The following is a 16,304-nucleotide window of genomic DNA, read 5'->3' as shown; positions in this document are numbered from 1 at the left end:
TCAGTCTGAGCATTTACTGTCAGAAGCTCCTCAAACATTGACACATGTATAATGATAAGAGCATGTGGGAGGAAGAAAGCACAACGTGATTTACTTGAGTTACTAGAACAAAACCTGATCAGGGTCATAATTCATCCCAAAAAGAAAATTACTGGACTGAAAAATATTAAACATACCGCAATGTGATGCATTAGACATACTTAAACTGTATACTATATTTTATTCTATTTTTTATACATTGTATTATTATATATTATGAAATTGAAAAATTTATTCAAAAACGATACGGTAGTATTACAATACTTGATCTTATCCCATTGCTCACTATGGTAATATCGTTTTTGTACATGTCCTGTGATAATACCTTGTTGTCGCTGTTTTTGTTTTTGGGGTGAAATATGATTAATACATGTTTTTTTAGATTAATCTTAAAATATTTGGTGGTTTCAATCATAATCAATCAGCTCAAACCATAACTGAGGATTGCTATGAATGTTAAAATGAACAAATGTCGCTACTTGTGTAAATCACGTTAACGAGGCAGATCATGTGCAGAGAGATGCTAAAGGTCAGCAGACACACACAGATTAGCATCACACAAACACAGCGAGCGGCAGTCAAAGCGAGGAAAGAGACGTGGCTCTCAGCAGCGGCGGCGGTGTGTGTTTCTCGACAGGACGGCGTGGTTCACAGGGGTTGGTCCTACCTCGCACCTGTCTCTCCAGGCCCAGGATGACCTGCACGGCCTGCTGGAGGATGATGAGTTTAGTCTGAGCCTTGTCGCTCTTCAGGTGCAGCTGACACATGCGGCCGAGCTCCCTGAAGGCTTCGTTAATGTCGCGCACACGCACCCGCTCCCGAGCGTTATTGGCCATGCGTCGCTCGCGCTCGCGCTGCTCCTTCTCCTCCACCGTCAGACACTCCTCCGACACGCTGCTAACAGAGGCGACCAGGCGCTCGTTAGTCACCTCGCTAACTCATTCAGCCTCTCATTAAGTCCATTCTACAACTAAATTAACTGCTTCGACTTCATTAAGTTGAAAAGAACCTTGCAACTAATGCAACTAAGAATCTGTAAATTGCAGTAAATTTGTTCTTCATATCTATATGTTTATCTACACACATGTATATTTATATAAAAATTATGATTTTTATACAATTTATAACTATTTTTTATTTATATATATATATATATATATATATGTGTGTGTTAAATGTAAAATACAAATGTATAATTATTTAAATCTTAATTTTAGTTATAAATTTAATGTAAATTATATAAATTAACATTACAATAATGTTATATTAATTTTATTATAGTTTTATTAATTGTCATATCATATATTATAATTATAAGTTTAGATCCAAATTATATAATACAAAACTTACAATACTTAACATGCTAAATTATTATATTACATATAATTTTATTACAATTGAATAGATCATGTATTTTTATTACAATATCTTACCATAATACATATTATAACTATAACATTATAATCTTTCATGTTATTTTATTTTGCATAACTATACAAATTATAATTTTAATGGAATAATAAATATTACTTTATATATTGTAATTTTGTTTTATTAAATTAATATAATATTTCTATTGTTTTGTATAAATCTGAAAAAAATTTAATATAAAAATAATTTCATTTAATTAAAATATTATACTGAAATATTATATATATATATATATATATATATATATATATATATATATATATATATATATATATATATATATATATATATATATATATATATATATATATATTATTTATTTATTTTTTCACCAAAGATAATTACCACAATTTTAACATGCCCTAATAAATTTCCTGCAGAACTTTACAAGTTAAACAATTGACAAATACTTAAGATTTCAAAAGCAGAACCAAATGCTGCATTTTAAATTCGAGACCAACTGGAAGTGTGCGATTAAAACTTCACTGATTCTATTTAAACGAGGGATGCAGAGAGGGATCCAGTGGCGGAGCGGAGAGGAGAACGGGACGTGACCGATCCAGAGAATCTTTCATTAATTGTGACCCGACATGCATCTTCAATTAAGACACGTCGATACGCGTTATAATGCCAGTGGCTTTCAGGAGGCCTGTGGGATCTGCCGCGGAGCGAAAGAGCGCAAGACGAGAGGACAGCAAGATGAGAGAGATACCAAGTCTGCCAAGACTTCTGCCAAGAACCGAACAAAACACACACTGCCACTGAGAGAGCCAGACAGAAGACAGGATGAGGTGAATGCGACTGTCTCATTGTAAACGCATCCCGCGGCTGAGATGCATTTATGCAGCATGAGACTAAAAACCACTGCGGCCATCTGCAAAGAAAAGGGCTTGAGAAAAGATGGAGAGATGGGTAAAAAGAAAAACAATTTGGCAAACAGAGGGTTAAACATGACATGCAAGCATTAATCAGACCATTACAAACCGAAGCCATTAAAACATTAAGAAGGAAACACAAAAGTACAAGTCCGTCTCTTCTAATCTGCGGGGTTAAAGCCTGCGGAAAAAGCATTTTCTCAGCAGACCGTAGGGTTAAAGACATGCAACAGTCAAAATGGAAGGAAAGGTTTTTAGAAGTTGTATGAAGGCAGATTTTAAAAGGACTGAACAAGTGGAAAGACAAACAGAAGCATCTAGATGATCTCCACTGTGGAAATCAGGATGTTTTCATGCATTATGCTTTATGGGTGGCTGCATTCATACTATTCTTAAAGAATAATCAAAATGCCGTTATTTACTGAACCCTCATGCGTCATGAGCTTCTTTTGTGGAAATGGGCACAAGTGCAATTGTCAACTCCAAAAAATAAAAGCACCATGAAGTGTTATAATAATAGTCCATATGACTAATGCACTATATTTCAAGTCTTCTGAAGTCACAGTTTCATGTTGTGTGAGGAAATGACTTATACTTAAACCCTTATTCACTGAAAGTCTCATCTGTGCATGTATTTATTCAAGATATAACTAAAATTAAAACTAAGAAAAAAACTGTGTTAATTGAAACGAAGCTTATAAAAATGTAAAACATCCTAGGCAACTAAATTAAATGTGTTATAATTACTAACTGGAAATAAAAACTGAAAATGAACTAAAAAAATTAAAATAAACTAAACCTAAATAGTAATAGTAAAATTACTATAAATAAAAAAAATATACAAATTATATACACACACATACACAATGAAAACAATAACCCATATAAAATAATAAAAACTATAATAGCATACAAAAAAGATTAAATAACTCTAGTTTGCACCTCTCAAGTTTGACATCAATGACACCACAATTGTTTCTTTAGTGAACACAGACTTAAATTCAGATCTGTTTCTCAAGTGACATCAAAAGAAGAATATAGTGCACACAAGTCATTTGGACTACTTTCATGCTGCTTTTTTTTGGGGATGACAGTCATTGTGTGAGCACTAACATTTTTCAAAACGTTCCTAGAGTGAGTAAATGACAATTCACATTTATTCATTTAACTATCCCATCTAGCTTTAATCTGAGTGTGTTAGTTGCATGAATCTTGCAAGCAGGTGAGATAAACAGAAAACAGGAAGGGATGAGTGCTAAACATGAAATGACAGACAGAAACACATGCACAGTTACAGAAAGTGCAGATAGTCCCACAATCACCCTTAACAGACACCTGTGTGGGCTACAGGGAGGATGGAAACTAACGTAACATACTGCATAATGTATCTCAAAAGAACTACTACCAAGATCAATTTTAATAACTTGGCTGGTTGCCAGTTTGTTGCTAGGCTGTTTTTAGGGCGTATTTTAAGGCAAGACACCACATGTGAATGAGGTTAAACAATGAACTAATAGATTTCACCATACATCCTCAGTTGATTAATTATATCACATTTTCTGTTGTTTAAATATGAAAATGAAGTATTATCTAGTTAATTTTGCATACATTTTCCTGAACAATGGATAAAGCCAGGTTCAAAATTTGTTTGATTTTGTTGACATATTAGAATTAAAGGTTAATACAGAGGGGATTTTGGATTTCTCTTTTTATTACTCCATAAATTAGAAAATACTGTTAACAGACAGAAAGAAAACACAATTTAGCCACGTTTTTAGGAATAAAATCAATGAGGAATAAATCAATGTGAATGACATAAACCCCTCAGTAAAAACCTTCAGAATAACGAGACGAATAAAACCCTAAGTTTTGGTGTTTGTTAGTGCTGCTGAAGTTGAGGAAAAAAACTTCAAAATGCTTTTTCGCCATATTTTAAGAATAAAATGTTACATAAATGATTGTGAACGATACATGAACAAAATTCTCAGTAAAAAAAAACTAAAGAATAATGAGAGGAATAAAACCCTAAGTTTTGGTGTTTGTACATGTTACTGAAGTGGAGGAAAACATACTTATAGCTTTAAAAAAATACTTTTTCACCATATTTTAGAGGGAAAAAAATGTTATATAAATCATTGTGAATGATACATGGAAAAAACCCTCAGTTAAAACCTTCAGAATATAGAGAGGAATAAGACCCTAAGTTTTGGTGTTTGTAAGTGTTACTGAAGTGGAGAAAAAATACTTATAGCTTACAAAAAATGCTTTTTCGCCATATTTTAGGAAAAAATGTTCTAGAATTAATTGTGAATGACATATGAACAAATCCTTCAGTAAAAACCTTCAGAATAAAGAGAGGAATAAAACCCTAAGTTTTGGTGTCTGTAAGTGTTACTGAAGTGGAGGAAAAAATACTTCTAGCTTTAAAAAATGCTTTTTCGCCATATTTTAGGGAAAAAAGGTTATATAAATCATTGTGAATGATACATCAAAAAACCCCTCAGTAAAAACCTTCAGAATATAGAGAGAAATAAAACCCTAAGTTTTGGTGTTTGTAAGTGCTGCTGAAGTGGAGAAAAAACTTTTAAATATGTTTTGTAATTAAAATCTACAGACGCAAATAGATAAAATAAATCTCATATATTTTAGTTGTTTTCTTTTCGCTAGTCTGAAACACATTATGAATAACAAAAAAGCCCAAAATCTCAAAACTAACCAGTGCATTTTTGTTTGAAGTGTCTTGCCTTAATAATCTAACTTGTATTGAACACAGAATGCTATGCATTCAATGCATATGCATTTATCAATCAAGCATTTAATATCTCTAATCAATTAATCCATCCTCCACCCCTTGCGACCCATTCAGGTGTCCCGACCACAAATGGATCTCCGCGGTGTCTGAGATCTCGTGCCTGAGCACTGATCGGAGGTCAGCCGCACACACTGACCTCGCACTTGCTGCTCCAGGTTGAGAATAACGTTTACGGCCTGGTGAAGGACGAGCAGTTTGGTCTGGGGTTTCTCATTGTTCATGTGCATCTGGCACATGCGGCCCAGCTCTTTGAAGGCCTCGTTGATGTCACGCACACGCAAACGCTCACGGACGTTATTGGCCACGCGCCGCTCTCTCTCCCGCTCCGCCTTCACCTCAACCGGCAAATCCTCATCATCTTCTTCGTCATCTTGACTTCATGGGTCAGAGGAACAAAGGGTTGAGAGGGGTTACATGCAAAACAATCAAGGCACACTGACAGGGAACGACGCGTACCTCACGTCAATGTTTTACAATGGACCAATCAGAAGCTGGGAACGTTGAGTATATCGAATGTTTACAGATGCAACTCTATCATCTGCAACTTTTAACTAGCAATCAAACGTTTAGAATTGTATTTTTTTGTGTTTTCAAAGTAGTATTTTCTGTTCACCAAGGCTGAATTTATTTGGACCAAAAATACAGTAAATAAAAGCTTTAATATTGTGAATTCTCACAAATACAGCTGTTTTCAGTGTGAACATATTGTAAAATGCTGTTTATTTCTGCGATGCACAGCTGTATTTTCAGCATCATTCCTCCAGTCTTCAGTGTCACAATCCTTCAGAAATCATTTTAATATGATGATTTGCTGCTCAAGAAACATGCTTATTATTTTTGTAGAAATCATGATGCACTATTATTCAAAGGTTTGGCATAACTTAAGACACTTTTATTCATCAAGGACACAGCAAATTGGTTAAAAGTGACCGTAAAGACATTTATAATGCTTTCTTCTGAACTTTGTTAAAAGAATCGTGAAAAATAAAATGTATCAGTTTCCACAAAAATATCGTGCAGCACAACTGTGTGCAACATTGCTAATAATCAGAAATGTTTCTTGAGCAGTAAATCATCATATTATTCTGATTTCTGAAGATCATGTGACACTGAAGACCGGAGGAATGATGCTGAAAATACAGCGGAGCATCACAGAAATACATTACACTTTAACAAATTCACACAAAAAAGACATATTAAATGTTAAAAAAATTCCACTCTTTTACTATATTTATAATTAAATAATGCAGCCTTGATGATCAGAAGAGATTCTTCCAAAAACATTTTAATTTACTTAATTATTTCAAACTTTTGACTTGTACTTCGTTTATTTCTCCTGGAACTAAATGAAGGTTTGCTGGGCGGCAGGTACCTCGTTCTCGTGCGGCTTTTTCCGTCTTTCTTCTCGTCCTCTGATTTATCTCCAATAGACAGGTTCTCATCATCTTCCTTATCCTCTCGCTTTATTTCAGAGCTGGAGGAACGAGGCAGAGAAAGACCTGACAAACAAAAACAAGATGAGATTAGCAACAAAAAATGCTGATCACGCTGTGCGACAACAGCACTGTGAAACCATTTTAAAGGTGAAGAGTTTGATTTTTGGATGTTTAAATTAGACTTATGAATGTACATTCATGCGTTTGGAAAATGCTTTTATCCAAAGCGACTTGCATTGCATTTAAAGGTATGCATTTTATTGGTTCATGCATCCCCTGAGATCGAACCCATGAACTCATCGTTTCTAACACCATGTCGGTGTCTGAAAAGCATGCATCAAACAATAACCACATAATTCATGAATCTCAATCAATTTTAATTAAAAAAGCAGTACTGACTGGTAAAGGTGTCAGACTGGGAAGTGGGCGGAGCCTGATGGGGGGCGTGGTGTCCCTGCAGAAGAGCACTGGACTGTGGCAAGCCTGCGGCATCATCACTGTGATTTGACATCTAGAGAAAAGACGGTAAAATAATCAATAATTATTTGTTGTCATTATATTTTCTCTTGCTGAACAGCAAATTTAAAATTAGTTTTAAACTAATTTAGAGAAATGTTTAATGCACCCATTTCAATTATTGTTACAAAGTTAACAATTAATTTGATTAACACCGTTTTTGATATGTATACAAATCGCAAAACACAATCCAGAAAAATTTTAAATGACAACGGTGAAAAAATAAAGCATAAATTCTTAGGGCACTATTTATTGTTATTTGTTTATTTTATTTATTTATAAATTATTAAATTGTTAAAGTATTATGAATTCAAATTATTACACATCCTTAAGGATTATTAAAATAATTTTATATCTTTAAAATGTTTTGAAACCGAATTAGTGGAAAAAAAACTACTTAAAAATGCTTAGATTACGAAAATTGTATTTAGCAATTGTAAAAAAAGGTGAAAAAAAAAACCCTGCTGTCATAGGGCCCTAAAAAAATGTTTTTTGTAAAACTTTTAATGCTTTGTAAAAAATCTTATGCTTTCAAAGTGTATTTAAAATTTTTGTAAAACTTTAAAAAAAAAAAAAGTTTAATTATACATGTTTAAGTATAAGTTTCATGATTTCATTGATTACTATAATTAAATTTAGCAATTCATGACAAAATAATACTGCTTTCATAGAGCCCCTAAAATGTATTTTTGTTAATTTAATGCTTTTTAAAACGTTTAATGCTTCCAAAGCTTGTAAAAATTGTTTTTAAGTATAAATTTCATGATTTCATTGATTAAACATGATTTGACTACTAAAATTAAATTTAGCAATTAAAGAAAATATTGTGAAAAAATAAAACTGCTTTCATAGGGCCCCTAAAATGTATTTTTTGTAAAACTTTTAATACTTTTCAAAGGGTATTTGTAATTTTTGTAAAGCTTGTAAAAAAAAAATATATTTTTCATGATTTCATTGATTAAACATGATTACCAAAATGTTTTTTAGCAATTAAAACAAATTAGCGAAAAGAAATCAAGCAGATTTCATGGTGCCCTAAGCAGGCATCTCACAAAGGCTGGAGACAGAGGCATGTTAACAAACACTCACTAGTCCGGGCAGACGGCTGATGAGCCCGAAGGCCTGACTGATGGAGCCCAGAGCTCCAGCTGGATGTCCGCTCAGTAAACTGTGCATGTCTGCGCCCACCGCATGATTCCTCAACACATGCAGCGCTTCACCCAGACGATCATCCATCTTATTCTGCAGAAAAACACAGATTACTCAAAGTTTATCAAATGCACAATGACACCATATGCAACAGAGACTTGCAACGAAGATGTTATTTCTGTGAGCCAAACAAAGATAATAGAGGAAAAAATGTGATTTTATTAGTTTTTAAAAAAAATGTAGAATAGATTTTTATCAGCTGATTGGACATTTCATTTAGCCTTTAAAACAAATGTTACATTTGCTGTTCAGATTAGATTCTTTCATAAATTTTATTTATATGTTTTATTTCTATATTTCAAAGTTGGTGTATTTAGCAGATTGTCTCGTTTTCATGGATTTTTAATTCAGTTGCCATGCAAAGTAGATGAAATAATTAAAATAAAACATTTTATTTTCTTTAAATGTTCATTACAAGTCATGAAAATATTTTTTTTTACCGGTTTTAGTCTTAGTTGAACTATAACCCAGACTCAACACATTGAACTTAATAAAAAAAAAGTAACAAAATTTTAATGTATTGTTTGTATAATATATTGAAGCAATGTGCAACCAATAAGAAATAGTTGATTAAATAAAATAAAATAAACTAAATTATAATATAGTGATTTTGTATGATGTTCATACTGATTTCATATATATGTTAGTTATTATCATCATCATCATCATCATTAATGGATGTTTAAGTGTATAATAACCGTTCTTACATCTGGAACCGAAACCTAATTTGTTAAATGCAGCAAAATACTACAAGATAAATTAGAAGTCTCTATGCGTGTACTGCATACATCACGTGCAACACAGCTCACAGCTAAATCTCCAGGTGAAATGTTTTTTAATCTCTAGGGGATGAAGAGGAACGTACCGCAGCCTGCAGTCCAGGCTCAAAACTGGGCTGAGAAGAGCCTTTGGGCCACTGAGATGCAGAAGCTGAAACACAAACACAGACGTCAACACAGCCTCGGTGCGGATCGGACAGCAGATGGCACTACAGAGCCGTTCTCACACACACACACACACACACGCACACACACACACACACACACGCCTCAGGAAACCCACCAGGAACATTTGAAGGAGAGCCCACAGGAGTGGAGGGACTCGAGGAGAAGCTGTTATTGTCAGAGGGATATATCTACAGAGCACAAGAGACAACATTCAGTAAATGGTTGAGCTGAAATAGAGATGGAATTGTGTTTATCAGTACGTGTTATTATTAATACATTTTTCGGTATGAATCACCCAGACTGTCCACAATGATCAGGAGTAATTCCAGAAATAATCACATGATATTTATAATCAATATCCACATACAGAAAAAATAAGTGTATATATATTTATATATGTATATATATGCATGCATGTATTTGAGTGTGTGTAAACTTTGATTTTATGGCTCCAGAAAACATTATATAAACAAAAAAAAATTATTTCGTTTATTTTCATGAAGTTCTCAAAACAGTGTAATGAACATTGTGCTGTAATTTGAGCCGCGATTAAATTAACATAAAAATTTGTCTCAATGCTATTAGTGGTTTGGATTACATTTAGAGATTGAGAAAATGTGTAAAAAAATAATAAATATAAATATATATAAAATAAATACATTTGTTTATGTGTAATAGTATTTAATAATAATGACTTTAATTGAAAAATAAATAAATAAATAAATAAAAATAATAATAATTTCAGTTAGGGGGCCAAGGCAGTATTATTTTTCTTTTCCATTTAAGTTGAATTGCATTTTTTTAAAACTGAAATAAAAATAAATGTATAAAAAAAAAATGTTAAATTAATTAAATCTCTTAATATGTAACAAAGTAAAAAAAACAAAAATTTAAAACTGAAAAATAAAAATAATTGAAAAAAAAAAAATTATATATATATATATATATATATATATATATATATATATATATATATATATATATATATATATATATAAAAAACTACAATTAATTTATGTTATGTTTAGTCAAATTGCAATTCAGGAAATTCCTCTTTCTGTCATTCCTGTGTGGCCCTGCCAACTTCAAATTATTATTAATAAAAAAAAATGACAATTCTTAAATTCAGAATTGAAAAGGAAATTTGATTAACCAGTCAATAATTAACCAATAAAAAAAACACAAATAAAAATCTCCCCTAAAAATCCATGCAGTACCAAAACAAAATTTTAAATAAACAATTCATTAAACGTGTGATTAAGTCATATTACTAAATGATCGTCCACATCAGCCTCTAGTTACTCCAAACATCTCTCATCGCATGAATCTGTAGATGACACACTGGAAAACCCCAAACTCACCGAAGCGAGAGCTTTCCCGATCTCCGCGCCGGAGCTGCCTGGGTTTCCAGCTCTGCTGACCGCTATCAGAGAGTGAAGATCAAGTTTACAGGTGAATGTGAGTTACTCAGACGCACTGAAGCGAGAGCAGGTCACAGGGTGGACACAGGACTCTTACCCATGATGCTCTCGGAGGAGCTGAGGGGCGGTGTGTGGTTGGGAACGCCGTATCCAGCCGAGGCCGGGTGGAAGCTGGTGGGTAAGTTGACCTCGCTCCCGTGCAGAGGGTAGTTCTGCGGTGAAAGGGGCAAAGGCTGGCGCTTCTGCGGATGACACACAGACATGCAATTATTCAGCAGCACGTGGCAAACCTCTTCTTGTATCTATTGAGAGCAGGTTCAACATCAGGAATGTTCCACTGCTTTTCCACATCGAGGTCTGTGGTAATTAAATGCATTTTTTCTGTGGTCACTGGCTCATCAGAAAGGGAAAAAAAAAACATCTCGATGAGGTCTCCAGGACTTATTTTTAACCCGATGAATCTGAGATCATGACCGATCAGACACAACTAAGCATGCTGCAATTATTAAATAAATGCCCGCTCGTCTGCTATTTATATATATATATAATGTATTTTCAAACAAACCATTATATTAAAACAGTTTATAAATATTTAAAATATTTTTTTGAAATTAATAACTTTATATAACAATTTATATGATTATATATATATATATATATATATATATATATATATATATATATATATATATATATATATATATATATATATATATATATATATATATATATATATATATATATTAGGGGTGTAACGATACGCGTATTCGTATTGAACCGTTCGGTACGACGCTTTCGGTTCGGTACGCGGTACGCATTATGTATACCGAACGGTTCGTTGGAGTAATTAATTATATTTGAAAAAAAAAAAAAAGAGAGAGAAAGAAATATAATGATATGCGTTCAACAAGGTAGCCCAATAACCCAAACAACGTAACAGGCAACGCCCCTGACACTCCCGAAGAAGAAAAAAACACCATCTTATATGTTTATGTTAGGCTACTCAGCAGGCGCTCGCTCACTCAGTACGCGCTGAAGGCTCGTTGCAAAATAGCCAATGCGTTTAACAGACTAGAAATGAGAAGATCCTCCAATAACCAACAGGTCTGGTGTTTGGGTGCACTTTGGATTCCCTTTAAGCTATAATGGTGATGGCAAGAGAGTGGTGGATAAAAAAACAACGGTATGTCGCATCTGCAACATGACAGGGTACACCAGCGGGATTACAAAAAAAAAAAAAAAAAAAAAACAGCGGGAATATCTGGGATATATGCGTCAGTACTATCTGGGAAAAGACGAAAAAAAGGAGAAACATGCACGCAGCAAACTATCCCTGCAGCATTTAGACACTATAGCTTACAGGGAATCCAACCCAAACACCAGACCTGTTGGTTATTTTAGGATCTTATATTTCTGGTCTGTTAAAGGCATTCGACATTTTGCAACGAGCCTTCAGCGCGTGCTGAGTGAGCGAGCGCCTTAGGGGCCGTTCACATATCGTGCCTAAAAACGCATGGAAAACGCTAAGCGCGTCTTTCTCCTGAGGCGTCTGTCTTTGCTAAGCAACAATGACGTGCTCTCTCCATGAGACGCGGAAATTTCAGCGAAGGATAAATGGATTTGCAGCTCTAAAAATCGCTTGCAGTAGCTCTGCTACTGAATTTATTTCAAAATTGCAATCCATATACAACTATGATCAGCTGTTCCTTCATCTTGGCTGAGCTCTCAACGTTGTTACGGGAAAGGATGAAGCTGATTGGTTGGTTCTTGTCACATGACCCGCGGTGCGCTTGCGGCATTCTGAAAAGTTGAGATGTTTTTACATTTTGCTGTATCTAAAACGTATCGAACCGAACCGAACCGAACCGTGACATCAGTGTATCGTATCGAACCGAACCGTGAATTTTGTGAACCGTTACACCCCTAATATATATATATATATATATATATATATATATATATATATATATATATATATATATATATATATATATATATATATATATATATATATATATATTATACTTAAATATAAAAATTTATATTAAAACACATTTACAAACCATAAAAATTATATTAAAACAAAAATGATAAATATATTTACAACTGAGAAGTTATCATAAATGACAATGATGGCTAAATTTGTAGTATTATATATTAATATATTTATAATTTGTTTTAATATAAATTTGTATATGGTTTGTAAATATATTTAAAATGTGTGTTTTAATATCCATTTTTATATTTAAATATAACATGTATAATAATGTATATATTTAAATATATTGATTTTTATTAAAACACAAATTATTGATGCGTGTAATAGTCATTTATTTTGGGAGAATTTGTTTTATGCATTTAAATATTTCCCCCAAAAATAAATGACTTTTAGACACATCAATAACAAGAGACCTGAAATACCAAAAATATGACAATATTCTAAATTTAGCCATTTATTAAATATTAGTATTATTTATATATGCCTTTAAACTTATATCTAGAAATTAAAAATGATATATTTAAATAAAAAATAAAAATGATACAAAAATAAATAACTTCAACAAACATCAATGCCTTTTTATAACTTTTATATATTTATAATTTAAATATTCATATCCCTTTCTGTGATGGTCTTGGATTAAAGTAAACGTTTCTGTTTTACAAAACCGAAGAAATTTATATTTAAAGGTGTTAAGTGTATTAATCTTATGCTTTAAGTGACAACCGATGGATTTAGTTAAATCACAGTACTTTGTGACATTTAATGCATGAAAATAAAATTATTATTTCTTCAACATCAGCCGGTTTTCTCAATCGTGGGCTCACCTGTGTGTTTATGGAGGGGAACGGAGCCTGCTGACCGATGTGAGGAGAGTTACTCATGACCGGAGGATAGCTGGACTGTCCCCAATGATCCGGAAGCCCATCTGAGAAACCAAATCAACATGTAATCCCAAAGAAACCAGCGGAAAGATTAACTGTAAAATTACTGCGAAAGAAGCAGACACTGACATTGCATCACTCTGCTTATTACACGCCCACTTATCAAATAAACAGACATGAAATATTGAGTTTTACTTATTTTATGTGATTAGAAAAGACCACAGTGACATGCAAAACATAAAACTAGAATATTGTATCATGATGCACAAATTTTGGACAACGAAATGTCTGTTTTATTTCATATTTACAGCTTTTTTAATATTGAATATATACCCCAATATTAATGTATATGCTCGAGCATGAACTAAAAATATTAAGTTTGCATGACTGCAAAGTTCATTATTAAAGTCTACTGCTAAAACAGATAAAATATTTGGTTAAAAAAAAATCTAATTAAAAAAATAAGTTTACAAATGAAACATAAATATTAAGTATTGAAAATGCATGAAGCAATGCATTTAAAAAAAGGCTTAAAAAATAAAATAAATGCAATGTGAAATTCACAATATTACTAATCACAAACAAATTACTGCAAAAGATATAAAACAGCAATGAAGGAAAAGTTTAGTTTCAAGATGCACAAATATTTGACCACAAAATACCAGATTTTTTGAATAATTATAGCTTTTTTATATTGGATGTATACCTCAAAAAATGTATTTTCTTTCATATAAATTTGAAACGTGCAATCTGGACCAAATGTGCATCATTGCAAATTCGATTCTGATTAATAGTTTTCCACTAAATGAATACAAGACAGATAATAAATATGTAATGTTTATACAAAATACATGTGTGAAGCAAGAAAGCAGGAAAACAAAAGGTCATTAGTTATTTTAAGTGATGCAAATGAAGTGATAAATATTGCATCAAGATCAGTGTGGTTTACAATATTACTATTATTGCCAAAAATCACTCGGACAGAAACTACCAACGTACCCTGCCAGTAAGAGCCTGGATAAAGGTTTGCAGCTTTGGATCCGGGGTATCCGGAGCCATCCTGGTTATAGTCCTCACAGCCGGGATAAACCTGCCACACAGAAGAAAGCAAAGCTTGGATTCAGGTCAGAGTCCACTGAAACGTCCACTTCTGCTTTAGCTGCATTGTGTGTGCATGTGCTATAAATTAGGAAATATTCATAAAAATAAAAAAACACAAAGGCTGACTCAAGGGAAAGTACAAAATAATGACCCCAATATGAAAGCGGTGCCCAAAATAACTTTGACATTTTAATACCAGTTACCATCATTTTAGCTATTTACATATTTTAATATACGCATTTAAAAAATTAAAAATCACAAATATACATTTAAATATTTTTCCAGTCAATAAACTGTATTTTAAAATTGTATTCTTAAATATCTTTGTGTCTGTATGATATTTATAGTTACAGTTTTATAAAAATATAAATTTTTACACCGCTTTAGTCACATGAGGTGGTTTGTCACTACTTCTGTAATTTGTAAAAAAATTAATGGAAACAAAAAAATGACAAAATGCTACCATTTTAATATAATTTATAAATGTTATTTAATATATATTATTGTAATAAAATGGTTACAAATGTTAAAATTTTAAGAAAAAAAATAATAATAATTAAATATTACCTTTATTTCAGTTTTTTATTTTATTTTTAATAAAATAGTAACACACACACACACACACACGTGTATATATATTTTTTTAAAATAAAAAAAATATGAATTGTTGCACCTAAGTCAAGAAGAAATTACCAAATTACTCATCTAGCATTTTGTTGCATTCTCCAACCCATTTAGTTTTTTTTTTATTATAAAGAGTTCAATGTGAGTTGTGATGTTCAGGCGATCCACCATTAGCTTGAACCTCTTGAGTTTCACACACAAAGGCACGATGTGAAAACACTTTATATTTTGTTATTCGCTAAAACAAAAGAAACAACAACGCACGCCTGTCTAGCCATGCAAAAGTGTTAATATAATGAACATACGACCAAATTACAAGCCAATTAAACACAACAAAGGGGTCAAAAACAAGCCACGCTCCAGCGATCTGATGTCAATGCTGGAGAAGTCCAAAGAAAAGAACCACGTGAAATGTGTGTAAATAAACGACGCGAAATAGAAGACGAGAGAACGAAGGAGATGCATGAACACAAGGAAGAAATAAAGAAAGAAACGGAGAGAGAGAGCGAGCGATGCATTCTCAATTACAGAGCCATCTGGCCGTTCCTGGAGAGCAGCCAACAGCACAGACAGCTGGAGACACGGAGAGAACCAGGAGGAAAAATGAAAGGAAAGAGAAACAGATGAACAGATGAGGGCAGGGAGAGTAAAAATAGAGGCACTATAAGAGAGCCACAGAGACAAGACCACCAATGTTCACAATCTTAGCGATGTTTAAACACAGAATGCATATTAAATGCAAATAAAATGCATGCTTTAATGTTTCTAATAACCTTTGTGATGATAAAATGTCATCCAAAAGAAATCCATGCGTTTATGCAGAAATGTAAAGATTTATAATTACAATTTAATTAGTATTTTTTAATCCAGTCTTTTTAATGTCATCTAATATCTAGTGTGTGTGTGTGTGTGTGTGTGTGTGTGTGTGTGTGTGTGTGTGTATTTATATATATATTATATATAATAATAACCGTTCAATAGAATTTTTTTTATTTAATGGATGATAAATT

At 32.6% G+C, this 16,304-nt stretch overlaps 1 protein-coding gene across 2 annotated transcripts in view; it reads right to left on the bottom strand.

Annotated features, from left to right (window-relative positions):
- Nucleotides 1-16,304, bottom strand: part of tcf3a (transcription factor 3a) — a 38,694-nt gene that overhangs the window by 4,537 nt on the left and 17,853 nt on the right. Inside the window, exons 9-18 of one of the 2 annotated variants that reach the window (XM_052535236.1) lie at nt 14,569-14,659; nt 13,513-13,613; nt 10,784-10,928; nt 10,627-10,688; nt 9,381-9,453; nt 9,184-9,248; nt 8,199-8,351; nt 6,993-7,104; nt 6,530-6,656; nt 5,294-5,532 (exon numbers count right to left, since the gene is read on the bottom strand). In XM_052535236.1, the coding sequence (XP_052391196.1) occupies nt 5,294-5,532; nt 6,530-6,656; nt 6,993-7,104; nt 8,199-8,351; nt 9,184-9,248; nt 9,381-9,453; nt 10,627-10,688; nt 10,784-10,928; nt 13,513-13,613; nt 14,569-14,659 (1,168 nt within the window). Of the gene's footprint in view, nt 1-706; nt 937-5,293; nt 5,533-6,529; nt 6,657-6,992; nt 7,105-8,198; nt 8,352-9,183; nt 9,249-9,380; nt 9,454-10,626; nt 10,689-10,783; nt 10,929-13,512; nt 13,614-14,568; nt 14,660-16,304 lie in introns of both variants that reach the window. The other variant, XM_052535246.1, reaches the window with a different exon arrangement.

The sequence above is a fragment of the Carassius gibelio genome, chromosome A2, assembly GCF_023724105.1.
Source record: "Carassius gibelio isolate Cgi1373 ecotype wild population from Czech Republic chromosome A2, carGib1.2-hapl.c, whole genome shotgun sequence".
In the NCBI taxonomy this organism is placed as follows: domain Eukaryota; kingdom Metazoa; phylum Chordata; class Actinopteri; order Cypriniformes; family Cyprinidae; genus Carassius; species Carassius gibelio.
The sequence above is the reverse complement of the archived record's forward strand: the minus strand, read 5'-3'. Positions and strand labels throughout refer to the sequence as shown.